The sequence below is a fragment of the Acanthaster planci genome, linkage group LG06 (assembly GCF_054643075.1).
Source record: "Acanthaster planci isolate LZ-2023a linkage group LG06, COTS_SCS, whole genome shotgun sequence".
Classification (NCBI taxonomy): domain Eukaryota; kingdom Metazoa; phylum Echinodermata; class Asteroidea; order Valvatida; family Acanthasteridae; genus Acanthaster; species Acanthaster planci.
In genome coordinates this window covers 2,434,987-2,457,769 of record NC_141782.1, presented here as the reverse complement: position 1 = coordinate 2,457,769, position 22,783 = coordinate 2,434,987, and the positions used below count along the sequence as shown (strand labels likewise).

The 22,783-nt window shown below is 42.5% G+C and overlaps 2 protein-coding genes across 10 annotated transcripts in view; one reads left to right on the top strand and one right to left on the bottom strand.

Moving 5' to 3' along the window:
* The first annotated feature begins 299 nt into the window (after positions 1-299).
* acsf3 (acyl-CoA synthetase family member 3) lies at positions 300-12,667 on the top strand. Of its 6 annotated transcripts, none has more exons than XM_022224751.2 (7): positions 301-1,010; positions 4,682-5,722; positions 6,744-6,898; positions 7,509-7,654; positions 8,185-8,403; positions 10,257-10,580; positions 11,777-12,667. In XM_022224751.2, the coding sequence occupies exons 1-7, from the start codon at positions 846-848 to the stop codon at positions 11,785-11,787; spliced, it is 2,061 nt and encodes a 686-aa protein (XP_022080443.2). In that variant the 5' UTR covers positions 301-845; the 3' UTR covers positions 11,788-12,667. The 6 variants fall into 6 exon arrangements, with proteins under 6 accessions (XP_022080441.2, XP_022080440.2, XP_022080443.2 ...); XM_087137685.1 differs by lacking the exon at positions 11,777-12,667 and adding an exon at positions 2,717-2,876 and having other exon boundaries at positions 301-1,004; positions 10,257-11,696; XM_087137686.1 differs by lacking the exon at positions 11,777-12,667 and adding an exon at positions 2,717-2,876 and having other exon boundaries at positions 10,257-11,696.
* The window catches only part of eepd1 (endonuclease/exonuclease/phosphatase family domain containing 1), a 25,504-nt gene continuing 15,227 nt past the window's right edge, over positions 12,507-22,783 (bottom strand). For 3 of the 4 annotated variants that reach the window (XM_022224584.2, XM_022224585.2, XM_087137687.1), the window contains exons 7-9: positions 22,251-22,445; positions 21,302-21,462; positions 12,507-18,420 (exon numbers count right to left, since the gene is read on the bottom strand). In XM_022224584.2, coding sequence (XP_022080276.2) covers positions 18,340-18,420; positions 21,302-21,462; positions 22,251-22,445 — 437 coding nt within the window. In that variant the 3' untranslated portion in view covers positions 12,507-18,339. Of the gene's footprint in view, positions 21,463-22,250; positions 22,446-22,783 lie in introns of all 4 variants that reach the window. The other variant, XM_022224587.2, reaches the window with a different exon arrangement.

The window sequence follows — 22,783 nt, the reverse complement described above, 5'->3', positions numbered from 1 at the left end:
AGTAACGAAGTGAAATGAAATACTAGCTTCAGTCGGTAGATTCGCAGCATGTAGCATAATGATGATTTACTCCTAAGCTAACAACATCAAAGTCGGGGGATGAAAAATTCTGCCGAGGCAGTATCATTTGCATTGGGAAGGAAGCCTCCCCTATCCGCTCCGAGCAGGGACAAAAGAGGTCGTGTTTTGAAACGAAATCGACAGTCCTTTCGTACTCACACACCGCCTAGGTGCGCAAGTTTATGCGCAGAGCACGCTGAGTGCACGCAAACGATTTTAGTCCATAATGTGTGGTGTTTGCCTGCACGTCGAACGCGCGCTAGAACCCGTTTGGAAAACTTAGGGGTGCATTTCACCAAATGCTTGTATTTCTGCGCGCGAGCTCATTAATATTTTGTGATCCCACGGGGTTTTTACAATAAGACAGGCCATAATCAGGAGGCATCATTGAAATATTTATATAAATCTCGAATTTAGGACTGATAGTCTCCAGGTCAGGGTATTTCTTTTACAAAAAGCCCGAAATTGCGGACCTATTTTGGATAGAGGCGGGCGGTTACATTCAGAAATGAGCACTTAGTTTAAAGGCGAATGAAAAAAATTCGTAGTTAACCCCCATGAAATTAAAACGAAAAGTGATCTTCTCGCCATAATCTTCAAGTTGAATTTCAAGTGAAATTCGGAGGTCAACCTCTTCACGAGAGTCAACAGGCGGCGCTATTTCGGTCCGATTTTGCACTGTCTTCTATGGGCGCGTACTTGGTGTAGTGCAACCTTTATCAGCTGTCTGTCTTTCGTCGGTGAGGTTTCACTTCAGCTCAGGGCGCGGGCGGATACTCGATGTTATGCAACAGCAGACGACGCATGATACGTTTAAACCATGCTTGGACTCTCCTGCTGTCGAGTACCCTGTCTTTGCTGTTATGTTGTGGTACCGGCACCACCACGAGACTACCGGTCACGATAACGGATACCGAGATTGGATACCGGCGCTACGCGTACATGTACATGTAACTTGTGTCTAATCTTCCTACAAATGTAGCCATATTCTTCATTTTATTTCAAAATGTTACCTAAAAAGAGTAGAGAGGACTTTTTATTTAATTGGGTATCTAACAGCATTACGAACCTAGAGTTTACGGAGATAATTGCCATGTACATGTATATGTTAGTAACACCCTAGCCAAGTGCACGTCATTGCATTGCGACTAGTCGTACTCATAGTGGAAATGAAGACGTCCAACCTGGGCTACGTTACACCCCAACTGCTTTACTTACTGGGCGTGCTCAGTTTCGGTCATGTCGGTTATCTAGCTGAACTGAACAAAACTTAAGCATGTTAAGAGGAAAATTAAATGAAAGTGCGAGAACTGGAACTGGGCTGACATGGTTGTGACTAGTTTCAAAGCCCAAGGGTTTTAATTTACATGTTTTCATGTCATTGACCTAGTCCAGTTGACGACGTCTGTTAATTTTGTTATTGCGACTTCAATCATGTACATGTAGGTAGGCCAAATGAATATCAACTGACTGACTAACGTCACATTTAACATTGTACATCTAGAATGTATATTTGTACATGTAGTTAACATCCATTTTGTTAACGTTAGTCATTGTATTGCCATGATTGACCATGGTTGGGGTTACTAAATTATTTATTGTAAAAATTGCTTTTTGTGATTTTGCTCTCTCCCCTCCTTTTCTTGTCTTGTGCATGTAATCTGTCATTTTTACTAAATTTTAGAAGAGTTTCATACGTGGATATCACTATTTTTCCCTCCACTGGTAGACACACATGTATCAGTACCGGTAGTCAGAGAGCAATAAGTCGCCCGAAACTGTTTAATGTAGCAGGGAAAATCTTCAAGCATTTGCTTAGAGAATATAATTCTTTAGACAGGGTTTGTGTACAGGGTGTCAAGTGATGTCCATGTATTGAACTCTTCCCGTCATGTTTTTTCCCTTACGAGTACTGTGCTTCTTTTCTCTCATTTTAAAGTCAATACATTTTCATGATATTTATCGCTTGCCCTTGCCCATTTTCTCAAAGTGTGTCTTTCCAACCAGGGGAGACGGAAGGGGTTTGCGCATGATGTGCATACAATGACCTTTGTGCCTATTCCATTCATTAAAAGGGGTGTTCATATTGACCTGTTTCATTTAAAGCTGCAGTCTCCAACGTTTCTATTATCGATTATTGAAGAACTTGTTCTATTTCCAATATGTACATCAGCCCTTTGTTTCATGGAGATTCTAGAAAAGGATTCCATTTTTGCTTCTGGATCCTGCTGTAAAATCCATACATAAGAACAATTTATTTTGTAAAACATCCACCTTCAACTTTGAGTTTTTTCCTTAAATGCATGTAAAGGCCTCACCTTCAGACCGCAGTCGTTTAAAGGAAATCCTTCCATTCAACATGACTGTTTGTCCACACCCTTATAAAAAACGGGTGATGCTTCTCTTTCAAATTTTGTCCGTTGAGTTTGGTACATGTATGCTTCAAACTAGTCTTTACGTTCGATCAAAATTGGGCAACGAAATTGGCATGGCATGGTCAATAAGGATTAGCCGGTAAACAAATTGAAACAAAATATACTATAGACAGTTTTCATCTCGAAAATTACCTTTTCTGACAAATAAAAGTCCTGTATAAGAAATATATTATACTACGGATTTACACTTGGAGTCACACTTAACTACCAATTATTGCCAGCTGTTCGTGGTTTCAAAGACTCATCGTGGTCCATCTTCACGCAGCTAAGAATCAAAGGGTGTGCACGCCATCGCCACACAAGACTGAATGAGAAGAGTTTGAACGTAGGGGGCGCTTGTCGCACAACACCCTTCCGTCCCTTCTGTTTTCAACCTACATTGTAAGTCGGGCATGCCCAACTTTGAAAGTACAATTTGATACACAATGGGAGACTGAGCTGCATGGTGGTGGCAGACAAACCAGTCCTTTGGTTGTGTGCATGCTCAGAATTAACATGCAAGCCTAGAACTGCAAGCACATGCCGATATCAACCAAAAAAGACCTGTTCTGTGTCTGCCGCCACCAAATGTCTCAAAGTGTCCCATTGTGGCAGTTGACACAGCTGTGGGTCATGAAACGCACCCCGAAATTCCGTTCAGAAAATAGTCTTTGTGGCACCCGACTCAGAACTACACAAAAAGAAGCTAACGTATACACTGTAGTTTGAAGCAAGGGGAATCCAGTGGTGAATGTTGTCATTCTGATGAAACAAAAGGATGACTTTAAGATCTGCCATTTTCTGCTTGCACAGTTGCACATTTTACATGCACGTAGTGCATTTTGGCTGCATAAGTACGATGCGGCATTGATGTAATTCTGGTTACCAAACCTTATGGATCCGACTATTCCCCTGTATTGGCACCTAATAGTTGTGCCAGGCATTTTGGCAGTAATTAACATAATGCAGATCCACAGATGTTTTGTTTGTTTACTACTTCAAGCGTATTGTCAAAAAATATAACTGTTTCCTGAAAAAAAGTCCATGCTAAAAAATGAGGAAAGAGTTCAATATCTGAACAACACTAAGTTTCCCTTAACCCCTTCTCACCGGGAAACAGTAAGAGCCACTGTAGAAATTGAGATCCCTCAGCCCGCTTTTCAGCTATTATTCTCGGCCCACGCTTGAGCGAACACGGTGAAAGAAGGCATACCCTGGCTCTTGTATATACGGTAATTGGCCTTTGTGTATTGCCAAGAAATGAAAAGGCCGATTTTGCATCATAATCACCAGCTTCACAATAGTCCCCACTTTGAAAAGAGGCAACGGGAATGTGGAAGCGTGAGTAGAGCCGTATGCCACTGAACAATGAGCCTTTTCACTGTAAATCAAAGAGTGCAGAGCACGCAGGGCCACAAACCGAGAATTTGCGGTTTGGCAAGTGGTCTTCGTGGTCAAGCGAGGCTGGAATTTTCGGAGTCGGCTTTCAGAAAAAATTCCCAACGTCAAGGGGTTAAAATGTTATAACAGCCATCAGAAAGTGACAGTATGTTCCAAAAAGTGAAATTTAGCTGAGGACATTCTGAAGCATTAACTTTTAAAACACATAGGTTTGTGAACAGCTCGGGGTCATTAAGTGTTGTCCGTACACTTTTTGTGTATATAAAACTCTTTCCAAAAATGAACTATCTTCTCTGTTGTTAGACTATCCATTGTACCCAACCACATTAAAAAGAAATTTGGAAGGTTCAAATTTCAGCCCAAACCAGAAGAGATGCAAAGCGAGGAATCCCACAGTTTTTCTAGGGGAGCATAAACTGACAAAGGTTGTTACCATGACTACTTGTAGTGTAATGTTGTCTGCTATATGACTAGTCATATAAGCCCTTGATTACTGTACAAAAGACGTGATTAATTTGAGCAATATGTATATTTCATGCACCGTTGACATTAAGTGGTCCTGTATTTTATCCATCATTTGGCGAGGGGGGGCCAGGCTGGCATGGCGATCTCATCATGTAGTTTCCTGAAGATAACATTTACATGTAATAGATAAAATGCCCCCTGTGAACTGAACCACAGTGGCTAAACATACATTGTGCATGTCTGAAGGCACTGTACAATACTCTTTGCATCGAACAGACATTTGTTAGAAATTAACATTACAGAAAATATCATATGATTCTTCTTGTGCTTTGTAATTTCAGGTACATGTAAGCATGATGACACATCTAGTCCCCATTGTTCTAAGGCTCATTTCCACAAGTCCAAGTTCTCGTTGTTACTCTGGGCATGCCAAGAGATTGGTCAGGTTCAACAGTGTACCTAGACTCTTGCAAAGAGCTGCATGTGGCATCCCTTGTCTCGGCAAACGAGGCAGCTCATCCAACACGGTCAGTGTGAAACCTGTCTTCCTGAATGCCATGAGGCAAGGCTATGCAGACCGGACAGCCATCGTGGACAGCCTCGGCCAACACACCTACAAGGAACTGATCGGGTTCAGCACCGCACTCGCCCAGCGCATCCTCGCTGTCACCCCGCGAGATGCCCCGATTGGGAGGAGGGGGTCCGAGGTGATACTGAACGGCGAGCGCGTGGCCCTACTCTGCCCGAACAACGTCTCGTTTGTCATATCGCAGTTTGCGGCGTGGATGAGTGGGTGCACAGTGGTCCCTCTCTGTAAAGTTCATCCTCTGTCTGAGTTGGACTACGTCATCAGCGACTCACAGAGTTCTGTCATTATAGCCACAAGAGAGTTTTCCGACAAGGCAAACAGCCTTGCGCAGAAAAACGACCTGAAAGTGTTAATTTTGAATGAAGATGCATTCGTCACACGACGAAGTAAGACTTCCAGTCAGCTGCACGAACATGGCATTCCTCAATGCGAGAACAATGTATCAGGTGCTGTACAAGATATCGTAACAGTGTCCAATCATGATTTAATTGATTCCAAACTGATTGAAAAGCAGGTGTTGACACAAAAGTGGAGCCAAATCCGATGGAAGAACCGCAAGGCAATGATCTTATACACGAGTGGGACAACGGGGCCACCCAAAGGTGTGGTCACAACGTTTGCTGCCTTGCAGGCCCAGATTTCCATGATGGTTGAGGCCTGGTGCTGGTCGGCCAGTGACGTCATTCTCCACGTGCTGCCGCTGCACCACTTCCATGGACTGGTCAACGTCTTGGTGTGTCCGCTGTGGTGCGGGGCAACCTGCGTCATGATGCCAGAGTTTGACGTTGACAAGGTGAGAGCAAGGTGAACTCTGAGTCAGTCATGTGATTGGCTTAGCTAGTTACTGATTATCCGACCTGAGCTGACGTGCACCCTCACCGGCAAAAGAAAGACAGATGGTACGAAGTTTCCCAACTGGGTTCTTGCACGTGGTCGCTGTGCTCGCTAAGATTATACATGTACGTTTCAAACGAAATTTGTTGCACATACTCGGCATGCTCCATATCAAATGCGCATAAACTTGCACGCCTATGCTGTGAGTTGGTAGCAAAGGACTGTCAATTTCATTTAAAAACACGCCTCTGTTCCTGCTCAGAGCAGATACATGTACGTGGATCTTTCTTTTACTGCATTACCAAAGTAAGTTCTGCCAATCAAAAGTTGGCCAAACTGTGGCTGGCCATCAGTACATAACTAAGAGAATTCACAAAGAGTCAATCTCACAGAGCTAAATAACACCAAGCAAAATATACTGCCAGGCCTATAAAGGTTTTCAGTCACGTGATTTTTGACGATTAGCATTTAATTTACATGTACTCATGTGCGCAGAAACTTGTGCGCCCTCAAAGTCTCTCAACATTCTAGCGTACATGAAATTGCCAATGGAAATACCCAGATTCGAAAATGCACACGCCCCCACGGACATGATACGTTTCTTGAAATGCCTACCCATCACGTTACATCGCGTGAAAAACCTCCATATAAAACAGAAAATGCCTCTGTCTTTAACGCTGATGGAGCAAATGTACAATTTAAGGTCAATTTGTCGCCAACCAAGGTTTAAGTTTCTTCCGATTTTGGCAGCCCACATGAAATGGCAGTTGTGTTTTGTATTAGAAACAAAATACATGTAAAGATCTACAGAATGAAAGCAAGTTTGTATACAGGTACATTGGTAATATTACGGTCAACTGCCGCAGAATGAAAACTACAGTTGATTCAGTGATTTCAACTTACATGTACATGTAAAAAATTTGAAATAAGCTTCAGTAAAAGTCGTCTTTTAACTTCATTCCATATATCCAAATGTGTAGGTATGGGACAGGCTGCTTGACGATTGCGAACCCCAGGTCAACTTGTTCATGGGCGTCCCCACCATCTACGCAAAGCTGATTGAGCGCTTTGAGTCAAAGTTCGTCGGTCAAAAGGCCAGGGCTTTCATCAAGGCGAAGCTGAAGGATCGAATTAGGTGAGGGTGTGTTGATCCGTCTTTTGAAATTTGTACTTAAGTGACGTGAGAAATGGGCTGTGATAAAACAAACAGAAATTCATGTGTAACTTGGAAACCAATTATAATTTCCCTGTTATTGTCAAAAGAGCGATGTACGTCTTTTGAATTCCTTTGGAAGTGTTCTCTGTTTTCTTTTACACCAAAACTGCACTGCAATTCCAACAGTTTGACTGCGACTGTACTTCACATTATAGTCTAGTCCTGTTTTTCTGAGACCTCAAGTAAACTGAGATGGGACGAGGTACGGCTGTGTTTAACCAGGTTGTTTGAATAAGTTGTGTAAGTGTTTGGGCACACAGACAATATGGATATGCGTGAAATCTACACATTTTTCACACAGGACAAGTGCTCAAGTTTGAATCCTTTTTGAAACCAAAAACCCAACTACTTAGTACACAGTGTCCAGTTTTTCAACTTTAACTCATGTTGTACCACTTCGTAAAGGTACTTTGATAGATTTCTTGAAGCGGAGGAGGACTCAACTATGCCACTAGTTGTTTGTGTGCATTTGCAGTGCATTGCCCCTCAAGCAGTTTGTTGAAATACTCTGTGAATTGGTCTCCCGAAGGTTGATGGTTGCCGGTTCAGCGGCGCTGCCCCAGCCAGTGCTCGACCAGTGGGAGAGCATCACGGGTCACCGATTGCTGGAGCGATACGGAATGACAGAAATCGGCATGGCCTTGACAAACCCTGTGCACGGTGTCAGAGTTCCTGGTAAGGACAGAAGTTCGACAACTTGAGACTTTTTGCTCCAGTAAAGAGTTCGAAGTGAATGTTGCTGCACAATCAGCCCTGATCCCTGATCATTCAAAATCTACCTTGAAGCGTGAGAAGATGTGGCAATCTCTACAGGTCTCTTTCACTGTTTGTGTGCCTGTTATTCTACTTGCCCATTGGTGGTGGCCAAGGTGTTGAAATAAGTATATTAGACCAAAGGTCTCCAGTAGTGATAGGAGTCTTTCCGTATTGTGTACGATTTTATTTTCTTGAGAGGAAATTAAGGACTTTTCCATTTAATAATTTGTGTATTATTATTATTTCCAGCGATGTTTAATAACCCTAACAGTTAAGTTGCCCTTTGGTTGTTTGGATGGCTTGCTGTTAATTTGAGTGGTAATTTTAAAATTATGAATGAAGAATAAATAAAATTGAGAAACCATAGCCTTTTCTTCCTTTAATTGCACGACTGCCATGCAATAAACAGTGTTCATTAGCTTTAATACTTTTTTGCTGCATACATGTAGGAGCAGTTGGCAATCCATTTTCTACTGTTGAAGCCCGCATCGTTGACGGCGAGGGCAACGTTTGTGTCCACGGTACCTCCAAGGGTTCAAAGGTCACACCAGGGTCAGAGGCTGCCGAGGGCGAGCTCCAGGTCAGAGGGCCAGCCATCTTCAAGGAATACTGGAACCGGCCGGACGCAACGGCTGAAGCCTTCACAAACGACGGCTGGTTCAGAACCGGTAGGTTGGGAGGGTAGTTCTGTTTAACATGATTCTTAGTTGCTGTAGTGGTGTAGCAAGGTCAGTTTAATGTTAATCAGGTTAATGTGAAAAGGGGCACTTGGCATCCTTGCTGGACGGCACTGGCAACGGAAAGGGGGGCCAGTGGCCACCCCTTCCTACTTTTTCAACTGGGGGCTTCCCCCCCCCACCTTTGGCAGGTCCTATTTATTAACTAATAGGGAAGAAATATGTGTTTGGCCAGTCTTAAATATGCATTTAAGACCAGCTCAGGAGAATGGATGTGACTAATGCCTGAGCCACAGGCAAGGGCATTATCAGCATTCATTCTCCTGAGCCGGTCTTAACCGCTTCCTGCCGGGCGACCCGTTGTCGAGTACATAGGCTTTAGATGCAGAGCCGGGGAGCCCGGAACTGGGACAAAAGAGTTGGGCCTTGTAACAAAAGACCGTGCTCAGCTGGGCATTACCGACATTTTTTTGCTCTCAATATTGGAGATAATCCAGCCTTGTTTTGAAACAGTATACCACTGGGGACAAAAGCTCTCCCCCGCAGCGATGAGCTCGCTAATCTGGCCCCTATTGAATAGAGGTCAAGCAGTGCACTGTGCTGGTTTCGGGAACAAAAGAATCTTACATATCACCGCACAATCTGGGCTCTTTTTCCAAGGCTTCAGGCCTGGCTGAAATATTCAATAAGTCAATGAAGGTTAACTGTCGTGCCCAAAGAGTCCTTCATGTAGGTATAAACAGCCATTAAATGAAATGATGAATTTTTGAAGAATTTTGAAAACAGAAAATCTTGAAAAGGACCCGGCATCTTGTCTGGCTCAAGAAAAATCCACTCGGCAGCAAGTGGTTAACCACTTCGTGCCGGGGCATTTTTCAACGTTGATGATGCTGGGCTGGCATGACTGTCATTTTTTCAGTTTTCAAAATCATTCAACAATTCATCATTCCATTTAACAGTCGTTTATAGCCGCACAGAGTAATCTGTAGGCACTACTCTAAGTTGACGGGTGACCTTCATTGACACCCGAATATTTCAGCCAGGCCTGCAGCCTTGTAAACAGAGCCCAGATTGTGCGGTGTTATACAATTGTCTTTTGTTCACGAACCTGCCTCAGTGCACTGCTGACCTCTTTTCAATAGGGGGCCAGATTAGCATGCAGCAGTGCTGTGTGGCTCATCGCTGCGGTGGTTGAGAGCCTTTGTCCCCGGTGGTAATCCGCTTGCTCTCAATGCCCCAAATCCTGGTATACGGTTTCAAAACAACGCTGGATTATCACCACTTTTGAGAGTGAAAAATGCTGGTAATGCCCAGCAGCCTGGTCTTTTGTTTGGAGTACGGTCTTTTGTTACAGGGCCCTGTTTCCTTTGTCCAAGTTCGGAGACCCCGGCCACACATATAAACCATACGGCTCCGATTTCGGAGTCCCCGGCTGGTAGTGGTTAAGAGTCAATAGTTGATAGCTTTCCAACAATTTTGTTCTAGAATTTTAATTCCATTTTCCTGAACTCCCCTGTCCATTTTCTGGTATATTCCTTGTGCAAGTTGTCCAGTTGGCATGTTCTGCATGCTGTGTCACACGCAGACTCTTGACCAATAGGGATGGATTAAACTGTCTCATGTCCAGGTGCCTGAGTGTTTTTTAGGCAGCGGGCATTGTCAAATCACAGCAGGCATTATCAAATCTCAGTACACGGTCACATTGCATGTTGTTGAAAAGGGAAACTTTCCGAGGTATTTATGAATGGCTGTTGCGTGATGGTCTTACAACTGCCCCCCCCCGGCTACAGTGCCTTGGTTTCAATATCAGTAGTGTTTGAAGGATTTGTATGTTCCTTACTCAGGGGACACTGCTACATTCCAAGCTGGCGTCTACCGCATCCTGGGCCGGACGTCTGTGGACATCATCAAGAGCGGGGGCTACAAGATCAGCGCGCTGGACGTGGAGCGCCACCTCTTGGCCCACAGCGCCATCCGGGAGTGCGCGGTGGTGGGCCTGCCGGACGTGACCTGGGGCCAGCGCGTAGCAGCCATTGTGGCCCTGCAGGGTGGCCCAGAGACAGGGCTAACGCTGCAAGAGCTACGGGCCTGGGCCAAGGACCACATGGCACCTTATGCCATCCCAACCGAGCTGAGGGTCGTGGACGCAATACCGCGCAACGCCATGGGTAAAGTCAACAAAAAGCAGCTGCTGGCTGACGTATTTGAATTGGAGTGAAAATAGTGATGTAAGCATGTGACTTAAGATTCAAGATATTAAGTACCACTTTCTTTTCTCCCAGCAAAACCTTTAAAAAGGCATGGAATTGATACCAGGAGTTTTTCTTCCATTCAAAGGCTTCCTCTGTGCCACATTTTGCTCTGTTAAAGTGTCAAATCCTCATTTTTATAACCTGACACAATTTTGCAAGAGGCAGCCACATCTCTTTTAAGTCGGAGTGTGGAATGTACATGCAAATCTGAACAAATTCATTTCAAACATCAACCCAAAAATGTGTAAAGCTGACTTCTTCCATCCAAGGCAGATGATGTATTGCCATATAGTATGTATTGACTGCATTATCTTGTGGTGGGGTAGAATTAGCCTCCTGAGGAGATCCGTGGAGCATTTTAATTTCCCTAGACGAAAAGCCGAGGTAACAGGTCACCAAGGGAGGTTAGTTTTACTACGCAAGATAAAGCAGTCAATGCCTGTTTTGTAACACCTCTCTCACAGATGTCACTTAATTTTAGAGATAACTGATTAATTTATTCTCACTAAATATAAAAAGGTATGTGTAGGTCTATTTGAATAAGAAATTGGTCAATTATTTTGCCAAACTAGCTCTTCACAAAATGTTTGAACCCAGTTCTGGAGTGCTAGCTGGTATTCAGAATACACCAAATGTGTGCGCAAACCAGTGTGCATTTGGACACAATGCCGGCGGTCATGCAGGTGAAGTTTAAATCGCCTCATTGCAATATTGTGTCTTCTGTTAAATCTCTTTCCATAGAATTCACATTTTTCCCAAGGAAAAGTGAAGTGTGTGCTTTAATGTAATTTGAAATCTGGACAACCAGCGTACATCTCATCATGGGGAATTCAATTTCCATCAATCAGGGATATCATGTACATGTATATATAATCCTTGTGGTGAAATTCTGAAGAAATTTCATGACACTGCAGTCAACTGCACAACCACACTGAATGACTGTTGACAGTCTGGTGCCTTTAATATTTGCTGTAATTTAATCTTTCATTCATCGTACTGCCGCAATTTTGATAAAGTAAATGGAGCTATTTATTCAAGGTGTTGTTTCTGACTTTTTGGAATTATATTCCAATGCACTGTTGTCTCTGATGATACTTCGTTTAAACCACCAGCTTCCTTTTGACCACCAGCCGCTGTATAACCACAAGCTGGTCATATCTTGAGTATGAGGAATGAACAGAAGATTGGGGGATGTAAGTGGCTCCACAGGTTGTTCTGCTGCCTTGGAGGTCAACCCCCATCACAGGATCAAATCCAGGTGGTGTTCAAAAGCGAAAAATCTTTCTTTTCTTGTTTGAACCTGGCAAAAACTTAAAACTATTGATTGCGCCCACTAAGCCATGTGACCTATAGTGGGCATCAAACGTCAACAAACATGCTGTAATCTCAGAGCATTGTTTGTGTAATTTACCAAAACTGAAGCCGACGGTGGGTAAATTACCCTGACAAATGACGTACATGTACTATACCGAAAATTGGCTTCATTTTTGGTAAAAAACACTCAAACCACACTTTGCTATGGGAAGACGCCATGTTTGTTGATATTTGATACCCACTATAAGTCATGTGACTTAGCTGGTGCTCACTCTTCTCACTGAAACAACTTGGAACTACTGTTACATATAAACCTTCCAACACCACTGAATGAGAAAGGGAAGCCAATTATACCAGTGGGATTTTGAACCACAGAACTTTCATTTATAAGTCTGAAGTCTTACGCACTGTAAACTAAACCTTTTAACACCAAAAAAAATTTTTTAAAAGGGGCTTCAACCAAAGACTGTTCTATTCTGAGCCTGGAAATCAAGTGTACTTTGACAAAAAAAAAAACCAGGACACAAGTTTACTTCTGAAGTAATATTCATTTATTGCAGTAATAGAGCATTCATTAAATATGCAAGAAATGTGAAATGATGCTGGCCAAGTTACTAGTACCACAGTTACATTCATCAAGACTGTGATAATTGATTACAGTTAAACGTGGAAATAAGACAACTACTTTTTAACAAAGTGACCCCCACAAAACCAAAAATTCAAAGGAAAAAAAACAACTTAACTGAATAGCCATCTTTGGCACCAACAAGACTGAAGTTCTAATACAAATTGCATTAAGTGTTAATGACAGCCTTACACTTTGGTTCCAGTGTCAAGCTGTTATTAATAGGCAGTTACGTACTGTCAAAGTTCAGTCGTCTCGATTTTTTGACACCATAACTTTATCTCAGATCTAGTCACCTAATTAACACACTACAGATAAAAGTTCACATATAGTGGGATTTCACCGTCTGCGCATATCTGCATCGAAACCGAGGCTCTCTGTTGAAATTTGTTGCGTGCACCCGCAGAGTCCACACAGTACATGGAGTATCCGGTTCGTAAGTGTGACGCCACTTCAGTTTAAACCACGCCCACTACACAAGATACACGACCATCGCAGGTACGTTAGTTCGCGGTCAATTGTGTTATTTTTCTTTTGATTTTACGTGTCGAGTCATCCTGAAAGACTCTTCCACAAAAATTTGCAGCCTGAAAAGTCTGAATTTAACATACCTTTATGTATTTTGTGTCTTGACTCCTTACTTTTAATCTTCTGATCGTATTAAGAATTGAAGCTGACACATACAGCCTCATTTTCAAACGCGGAAGTGCGCAGATCAACGCTAAAAGCGTCGTATTGGGATCCCTCTATGGACAGCAGGCTTTACATGTATGTACCATTTGTTTTACAGATATTCAAAATGGCAGCGGCAAAACAGTACTGCGGTTTCATTCGCTTATGAGCCTTGCTCCTAAACCATCTTCCACACTACTCCACAATTGTGAATCCCCGCAATACGACAAAATACAAAACTACCCAAAAAAAAGTTACAAATACTGTACTTGGTACCTGTAAAGTTATTCAAGAGAGGAAGACAAGCATTTCTATAGTTGAAAAAGCACGTGTCTCAATTCCGTTATTTTACAAAGAATCAAGATTGATACTGACATGCTGTACACATTCTGGTATAAAGACTAGTTCCCAAAGCTTGCAGGGACAGGTAACAAAGCCAGACACTGCATCTACATCTCTCGCAGCGTGTCCAACAATCTTTGCTGCAGCCACTGCAGCAAAGATCTTGGGTTATTCAAAGTGCCCCGACCAGGTCAAGAGGCAGTGCGCTCATTACAGTTTGCAAAATGAATCTGAACCGGTTGAAAGCTGCAGACATGCAAACATACTTCTTGCCTTTCTTTCAACTAAACAAATTAGCCACTTTGTTTGACTGTGTTTCTGGGTAATGTTAATTGTCATCGCAACATGCGACTGGGCCTGCATGTTTCAGATTATATCATGGGATACATCCAATACATTTACTTCCTGGTGAGGCACACTGGTCAATTGGGCCAGGCCAAAGTAAGTGCGAGGATTCATAAGAAAGTCAAATCGAACGCAGTCGCAATGGCGCAGGGGAAGTAATCGAACACACTGTCGATACATACTTGTGTAAAAACAAAACAGGGGCCCTAGAATGGCTTACAAATAGCACTGTGCACCTGGCACATTGTGCTCAACAATCCAATAAGAAGAATACTATTCAGCATATGCAAATGATCACGCACTACCAGTGCCTCTTGTGGAAGTGGAAAAGAAAATACATGTACAGCACGGGAACGTGTCCAACAAACACAGAATATGAGACCTTACCTGTGCACTGCACCGGTGCATACGGCCTACAGTTTTGTGAGATCAAAAGTTTTTCACAAGTCACAATTCATTACGTTTAACTGGGAGAAACAGTTTACAATTGTCAGTGGCAACATTATTTACGGTGAGAGAATTTAAAGACACCCGGTACAGTCCATCATCTGTCATACATGCATGTGTACATGTATATGTTTGCTCCTTTGAGGCAACAAACGTACTCACAATCTAAAGACTAATAACAAACCTGATGAAGTTTCTGCTCAGCAAAAGCAATATTCTGGAATCTTGATTTCAAATAAAAAATTCCTGAGTTAAGACGTTTTGAACTGAATCTAAATTCGGCTTCACATGCAGTTGAATGCAGCTCTACGGTGTTGCACCCTGAACTGACCAATCAGACCCGGTAGTAACTGAGTGCATGCCTGTGTCAACGCTTGCCCACACTTTGCCAAATTAAAACCAACTACTGACGGCAATTTGCTAGAAAGAGTTATTTCACAGGGAATGATTTCCCATAACCATCTTTAAACCGAGTATGCTTTTCAATAGTTATTGTGTCAGTTGTACATGTACCTTTTGAGTAACTGCAAATGATAGTCTGTACCTTTACTTAACTTTATCATACAGTGTGCTGTCAATACCGTTGCAAGACCAGGCACAAGACCTGACAAAAGACCAGTCACAAGTAACGGTGAGCACCTACAAAGGAATACTTTTGTCACACTTCACGTGAATAGCTTGTACCCCGGCTTAAGATGGGATGACATGTTGGTCAGGCAAAGTCTGACGAAGTCTTGACCACAATACTGATTATAAAAGGTGACAAAAGATCAGATCAGATCTATATATCAGAGCTGATAGGCACACTATCTCCATTCTCCTTTGTTTAAATTTCAAAATTACAAAATCCATGTCGTGCTTCTGTCAACTATTTTTCTCTCTACATGTATTTGTAGAATTGATAGGTTTTAAGTTATCTTTTTCAATTATACAGTTATCTGCTTCTGTACTCTAATTACTTCCTTATTGCAGCTTTTATGAAAGAAAACAAAAAGTAATAATATAGTCAAAATGGCTTATGATTCAAACAAAAATTATTCACAATGCACATGTCATTCTAGCGTATATCAAAAGTAATGAAAAAAAAACTGCATTACTATTGCAATAATCAGATTGCGATAGTAAACCAATAATTTACAGCCTGAACCATGGTAAATATGCAGAAAGGCTGGTAGATAAACTGCCTGCAGTTTATCTTGGATGTACATGTACAAAAGCTCAGCCCAAGACCCTACTCTACAGCTACCGGTGCCTTTCATGTACACAGGATGCATCCACACTATAATGGTGGTGATTCTCAAAAACAAGCTGGCAGTCCAGTTATTCCCAAAAATGGTACGCTGTGGGACAAGGCAGAAACCCTGATCTGTATCAGCCTTCTCTGAAACATGGTGGACACCGTAGGGGGTAAATTTGGAGTGAACACACAAGATTTTGCCCAAACCCTATAGTACCCTCCTACAGTGCCCTACCTAAGAGGCTAATACAAATCAATGCATGTATTATTAAAGACTTTCCACTATCACAGCGGCGTGGCACTGTAAGAATCGAAAGTACGATGAGGAAGAGCTCAACCATGCCAGTCAGAGTGTGATGCCATGAGCAACGAGACCACTGATTGGCCAGAACACACGCAGATCTTTGACAACTCACTCGGGGTTCAGTTTCTAGACAGTGGTTTATCTCCCTGTAGAGGCTTTGCGTGGAAGCCATCTTGCAGGGCAGTTGTTTTGTTCCATGGAGGAAACCTCCTCTGTGCATATCCTGTGGAACAAAAGCACTCGCCTGCAAGATGGCAGCCATGCAAACCCTCTATTACACAATTTGTCCACTCTCGGCACAGACAGTCCCAAAGGATACCGCTGTGGTTGATTGCTTCTTACTGTGCGGAAGTCTGTGGCTGCCCACCTGTGTAAGGAAGCACTAAGGCCTGATCTTTATGGGCACTTGGCATGGCATTTTTGATGAAGGAATATGTGCACAAATTCCTGGCTTTTGCACAAAAAGTTTGCATGACCCCAAAAAATGCTCATCAAGTTGCCAGTCATATTCGCCTCTTTTCTGCAACAGAACGTTTTATCAGCACCAAACCAGCTTACCATTATTGGCCTACAACTGGACCATTTTAACATTCACATTGAAAGAAATACAACCACATCAGCAAGGCAATATGCTGGTACTTGCTATTTCAACGCAAAGCAGTTACCTAACTACATGTACTTGAAGGCTGGTTTCCTATGAAATTTAGACTCCCACAAAAGATGGACTTCTATACCCTAGTGGTCATGCTCAATACGGTCAGTGAGTCCATATATCATACAGTCCAAATTCTGCACTACAGTAACACAGTTTAATCTCCACGCAAAAGCAAATATGAATTTTCATCATCACAGCTAATGTTTGCATTGCCAGAGTGCTGCGACATCAAATTCACTTCACATTTGCACAAAGTGTGCTCTGACCTTTTAGGTGCATGACACAAACAGCAGTGCGAATATGGCATCTTTGCAATTTGCAAAATGAGTTGTTTCCTTAAAGGGGCAAGCTTTTATACACTCTTGCTTGTCTCAGCACAAAACATGAACTATTGACCCTTTAGTCACTGAACTACCAAACATATTCCTAGAATCCTGCCATGCAGTGCCTCTTCTCGTATACATCAATAGCTTGTTTCAATGACTAATCTTTCACGCAGTTTTAAGAGGTGTGACTTGAAAGGAAGTGTAATCAGCACAAGTTTGTCCCAACTTGGCTTCCAGAAACTTTCCAGAAACTTTCAAGCTCTTTTTCCGCCCTTTCCTGTTCTGTTGTTTGTTTACACTTTGGCATTTCAATAAGGTCTGTACCCACCGGTACCAGTGTTCCATATAGCTTTAGGTGGTAGTACAGTGACTTTAGGGTTTTGTTGAAAAAGCAAAAGTATCGAGGCAATATAGATGATGTATAATTTCACTCCAACTTGCAGCTGTGAGACAACTTCTAGGCAATGCAGGAAGTACGTACATTTAGCACCTACATACATGTACAAGTGTTACAGGTTCGTTAACTGTGAACAGCAGTTTTTCGACCATCACATTTTGCAAATACATGTACAATTGTCTTAGCCTACGCCCAACTATATGCGAGTGTGAAGAAAAAAAAATTCCAGTGTGATTGCTAGATTTTTTTTGCTGCAGGTGACAGAGCCTCAGTCCTGCTGCACAGGTAAATGCAGATAAAAACCCAATTTTATAATGGACTAATTTGGTATACCAAGAGCGCATGCTCAGTGTGAGGAGCATGTGCTATTCAGGAACAGCTACACACACGAGCAATAGTCCGTCCTATCAGCACAGCCATACGCTGACTCACACGACCACTTCATTCCTAAAGGACTTTGGCTGTTTGAAATACCAAACTGGCTGAATGAAAGTTTGTGATCTTGTATTGATGTACATGTACAATGTACTTGATGAAATTGTCACAATGCAAGCCTTTTGAATTTTTTTTTTGGGGGGGGGGGAATCATGTACATGTATGAAGGCGCTGCAATATTGCAGTCAAACAGCAATGTTGCAACGACATCTACTGGAGGTCAAATTACAAGTCTGTTTGGATGTCAATGCACACGTTGGGTCGCTAGTGATGGGAACAAACAATGGCAGAGGAATGCCATGTTGTCATAGTTGGTAACTTTGACAGAATGGCTCGTGAAGACTTGTGACCACACTACAGTCAAATCATGTCCTACTTTGGCACACATGTCTTTGGACATGTTCATGCATATGGGCCATAAACTGACTACGGCATTACTGATGGCTTGAAGTCTCAACGGCTAGCCTGCACACATACATATCAGCAATGTAAGCCATTTCTGTGGAGCCTTGCCTTAGTCACAGCCATTACCTGCTTACCATAACAGAAATGACGCTCAGATTTCTGAGCATCACATTACCCTTGGTCAAATAAGCTCAGAGACTGTTGCAGATATGTCAACATCGAGCCAGCAAGACCAAAGACACCGGCACGCTTCTGCAAAGAAATCATCACCCCCCTTTTAAATTATTTCAAATTGTTTAATCTAAGAACTGTTTACAGTACATGTACATGTATGTAATTTGCTGGCACATTATGGTCAAATGCCAAACACCGTGTTCACAACAGATTGAAGACAATGGACACAAAAATGATCCGCAAGGTGCGTGTGGCATGTTTAGAAGCACATTTAGGATAGAACCCCACAATCTAAACTATCCTGCAACAAACTTTCTGGTGATTGGCAGTGGAATGACTTTCAAAGTGGGGGGGGCAGTTGTGGGACCATGAGGCATCAGACAATTAATAGGCCGATCCATTGAGCCCCACCCCATTATAGGACCTACAAAAAGTGAGGGGTCCATGCCTCCAGTCGGAAAAGGGGGAGGTCAATAACATATCAGGTTGGGAAGTATTGTTTTGCGGTTTTTTTCCCAGAAGAATGCTGCGATATACATACAGTACATGATCACTGACACTGACTTTCAGGTGCCTACTTGTTTTGAAGTTTATATTGAACTGGGCCCAATTTCAAGACACTGCTAAGCACGCAATTTTACTCTAACTGAGGCTCTGCCAATTTCATGGAGACCATAAGCAGTAAGCATAGCAAATGGCATGCTAATATGTACTAGGACTTCTCAGGAAAATTTTTCTCAAGTGACGGAACAATGGAAATCTCCATGCATGTGCAACCCTTAGCACCACCACTCCAAGCACCGCCATGAATAGTGCTTACGGTTAGCAAAATTGTACGCTGTGGTAAGCACAACTTCTCTGCTAACTGTTCACCAACACCATGACATTGGGCCCTGGAAACTAGCTCAATTCCAGTTCATTTTTTTGTTGTTGTTAATGGAACTGTACTGGGTCCCGTGGATCCAACACCCAAATGCGCCCCTATTCTTTTTTTTTTCATTATTATATAACTGCAGCAATTTCGTACTTACTTTTTCTATGCCAATTTCCATAATTTTATCAACATGTCTGTACAACTGTACAATGTGAACGTTTTGAGTATAACAATAGAAAAAAGGTACCGGTACCATAGCATCAAAGAAATTGTTTACTAGTTTACATGGATTAAACAGAATAACCTGTTTAAAACATCCACTTTTATACAATTCTTATTTTTTTAATTTTTTTTTTGTAAATTACTTTGCCTCTGAAAGTTGGAGACTGCTTCAACCTTCAAACACGTCTAGGTTAACTGTTACAACTTACATGTATAGATGCTCAGGAAGGTTCTAAGGCAATCAGTGGCCAATTTAGAAATAATTTGGATAGGACGAATCCAGTGACCGTTCACTGGACATTTCCCAATTATCTCCTTTGATGGTGGAAAGCAATGTGTTGGGTTTTGTATGGAGCGACTGTCACGCAACAGTTGCTCCATACCATACTTATCTTCCACCATTGGCGGGGGCCACCAGTGACAGCTGCTGTTACTGTGATCACCAGATTGTCCACATCACAAACTTAAACAAATATCGCAACTAAAAGTACACTTGGGCGACTCTGCACTGGAGTGTTAAGGAATCCTGACTTGGCAAGTCACTCATCTTATTTCAGTGCCATATTTCTGGCAACATGTTCTGACAAGGGGAAACCAGCAAATTTGCCCAAAGTGGGAGGAAACAGAGCCTTTAAGGCTCTTAAACAGCATGAAACAGGATCAAAAAGCAAACTGATATTCTGTCAGAGAAACCCCAATTTTTGTACAGTGTCAGGGTGTAAATAAGTATAGTTAAGACAGCCAAAGTGCTTCTTTAATGACCTTGTGAAGTTGTGATTCACAAGTACAGTTCATTTGCAGATTTGTATTTTAGAGTTTTCCATTTTGTGTCAATTCCCAACAAGATAGTGACTCCGAGACGGATTCAGACTCACAAATGATACAGTCGCCAAAGTCTACTCAAAAGGCTTTTTTTTTTTACAAAACATTGCATCGCATTTCTACTCTTGCATCAAGTGCATGCATATATTTCCATTTTGGCTAATCAACAATTTCATTCATAAACTTACATAACATATATTACGGGTTTTGTAGTTTACTCCCACTGAGCGGACCAGTAAATTCATTGTAAGTAATATCAGGGAAGCTATTATTAATAAGAGAACCTACACTTCGAAACATAACTCATTGAACTAATGAATAATGACCAATTTAAAAAAGCAGTTTGGTAGGGGCAGTGATGATTCAAGTTCCTCCAGATATTCACTGACAATGCTTTAATACAAACTAAGAGTGGGGAGAGAAGTTGTTAAACATCAACATGACCTTCAGCCTGGTTTTAGAATAGCAGGTCACATATTTACTGTCAACCACTCGCTGCCAACACTTTGTGACACTGTAGCCAGTGAGCATATGTCCTTCTTTTCTAAGCAGATTTATAGCTTCACAGCTCCGTGAAGTTAGCCCCTGGTCCCAGACAGCTGGATCACCCCTTCAACCATCAAATGGAAAACTCTGGGTTTTTTTCAAACCGTGAACATTTTTGCAATGATCAAGGGTGAATACTCTGCATAGGGCGAGTACACTGCACCACACAGGGGTGGTGGGGTCTGTTTAGCCAGTTGGTTTTCAGACTGTATCAAAAACTGCACTCAGTTTTGGTTTAATTTTCTTGTGTTGGATTAGAAAGGTTTTTTTTAAACCCTTGCTGTTCCATCTCTCAAAAAGACTTCAATATTCACTTTTCATGACTGCCCCTTGCTTTGCTTTATACACTCTACTACAGTGGAGGTCAGCCAAAGTCCTCAGCATGGAGGGTATTGGCATATTAGGCTGACTGAACCAAACGTTACACCAAGAGAATAAGGGTTGATTACCTACTCCGCTCTCTTGTCTAATCTACTTGCCTGCCAACAGCCTCACCTTGGACAGCTGGGCCAAGATGCCAGAGCCGCCCTCGTCCAGGTCCTGGTCCGAGTAAAACTCCACCCACACGGGGCAGTGATCCGACACCACCCCACCCCAGGACCAGTTGTCCGGTATCAGGGGGTGTGTCAGACCTTCTCTCACAACATGCGACTTACCTGAAAATGTGAGGAATCAAAAATAGCAGCATTAACATACATGTACATGCATTAACGTCACAAGAATGTAAACTGGGAACAGCAGAACAACCTCTATGAATGCAGGATACCAGCTCTGGGTAAGTTAAGGTCTTCCAGACCTGGTCAGGTAAACCCAACTATGAATGGTTGGCAAACTGGTGACGTCATTTAAAGTTATCCGCATCCTTTTACTGTACCCATTATGCACTGCATTTCCATGAGATTTTAAAAGAGTTGATCATGCTTCACAAGTGGTCTAAGCGTGGGTGCGAGCAACTCATGAAGGAGGAACATGAACTTGCCATGCCTCAATGCTTTTACGCATATGGCGATGTGTAGGAACAGGCCAACGAAATACGTTTCAACCAAAATTCAATCCATTTACACCGTTCCATACATAATGACTCTTTTACCCTCAAAGGACACTGATGGATTGCAGTGTTTTTCATTCCACTGTTGGCAATGTCGATGGAGAATACAGGAAGAATGTTTTAATCACTGGTCTTTGTGGGAATTGTGTAATTAACGAAAACATGGTATTAAATATGCACAAAAAAGGGACCTTTTCGTGGGCATATCCCAATGCAAACCCAAAGTATTATTCACCAAGAAAAGTAATGTGGCCAGAAATAACATAAGTTGATGGATGCCACTGACCAACAAACAAGTATTTCAAACATGGTCCATATCAGCCGAACAGCGCCCTCAACAAACAGTGCACAAAGCCAAACAGTAATGGACGATTCAGACAGGATGTGCTGACTCACCAGTGTGGATCTTGTCCAGGCTTCGGCTGAACCACACGTTGTCACAGCAGTGAGAGCCCTCTGGGTTCTTGATACTGATGTTGGTGAAGTGGTCGTCGGCGATGGCATGGCTGAAGCTGGCCTTTCTCAGCGCCTTGAAGTCCGGAGCAGAGGGGGCGCTATTGAAGTCACCCACGATCAGGATGTCATTCTCGTCTGACGGCATAATTTGTTTCAAAATGTCAACTCTTTTGAAGTCAAATTTGAGTCAATCACTCTGATAAAGTCTCAAGTCACTCTGGTTAAGTCTTCTTGAGTTATTTTGTCAAAAGTCTCAAGTCACACTGATCGTTATCATACCACATTGCTCAAGACACATGCCATGCTGGTTTAAGTCCTCTGTTGCTTTAGTCCAGTCCAAGGTCACCTGATGAAGTCCTCTGGTCATGTCTTAAGATTCTGTCGTCACACTTCTGGTCACTCTGGTAATAATTCAGGTGACTCTAGTCACTCAATCACTCTGGTTGTCCTCATTCAGGTTGGTCAAATCTTCA

Excerpts from the sequence above, each read along its gene's own strand:
- acsf3 (XM_022224748.2), top strand. The coding sequence starts at position 846 with ATGCAACAGCAGACGACGCATGATACGTTTAAACCATGCTTGGACTCT. Across the intron at positions 5,723-6,743 it reads CAGAGTTTGACGTTGACAAG|GTATGGGACAGGCTGCTTGA; the intron begins GTGAGAGCAAGG and ends CCAAATGTGTAG. Across the intron at positions 6,899-7,508 it reads AAGCTGAAGGATCGAATTAG|GTTGATGGTTGCCGGTTCAG; the intron begins GTGAGGGTGTGT and ends GGTCTCCCGAAG.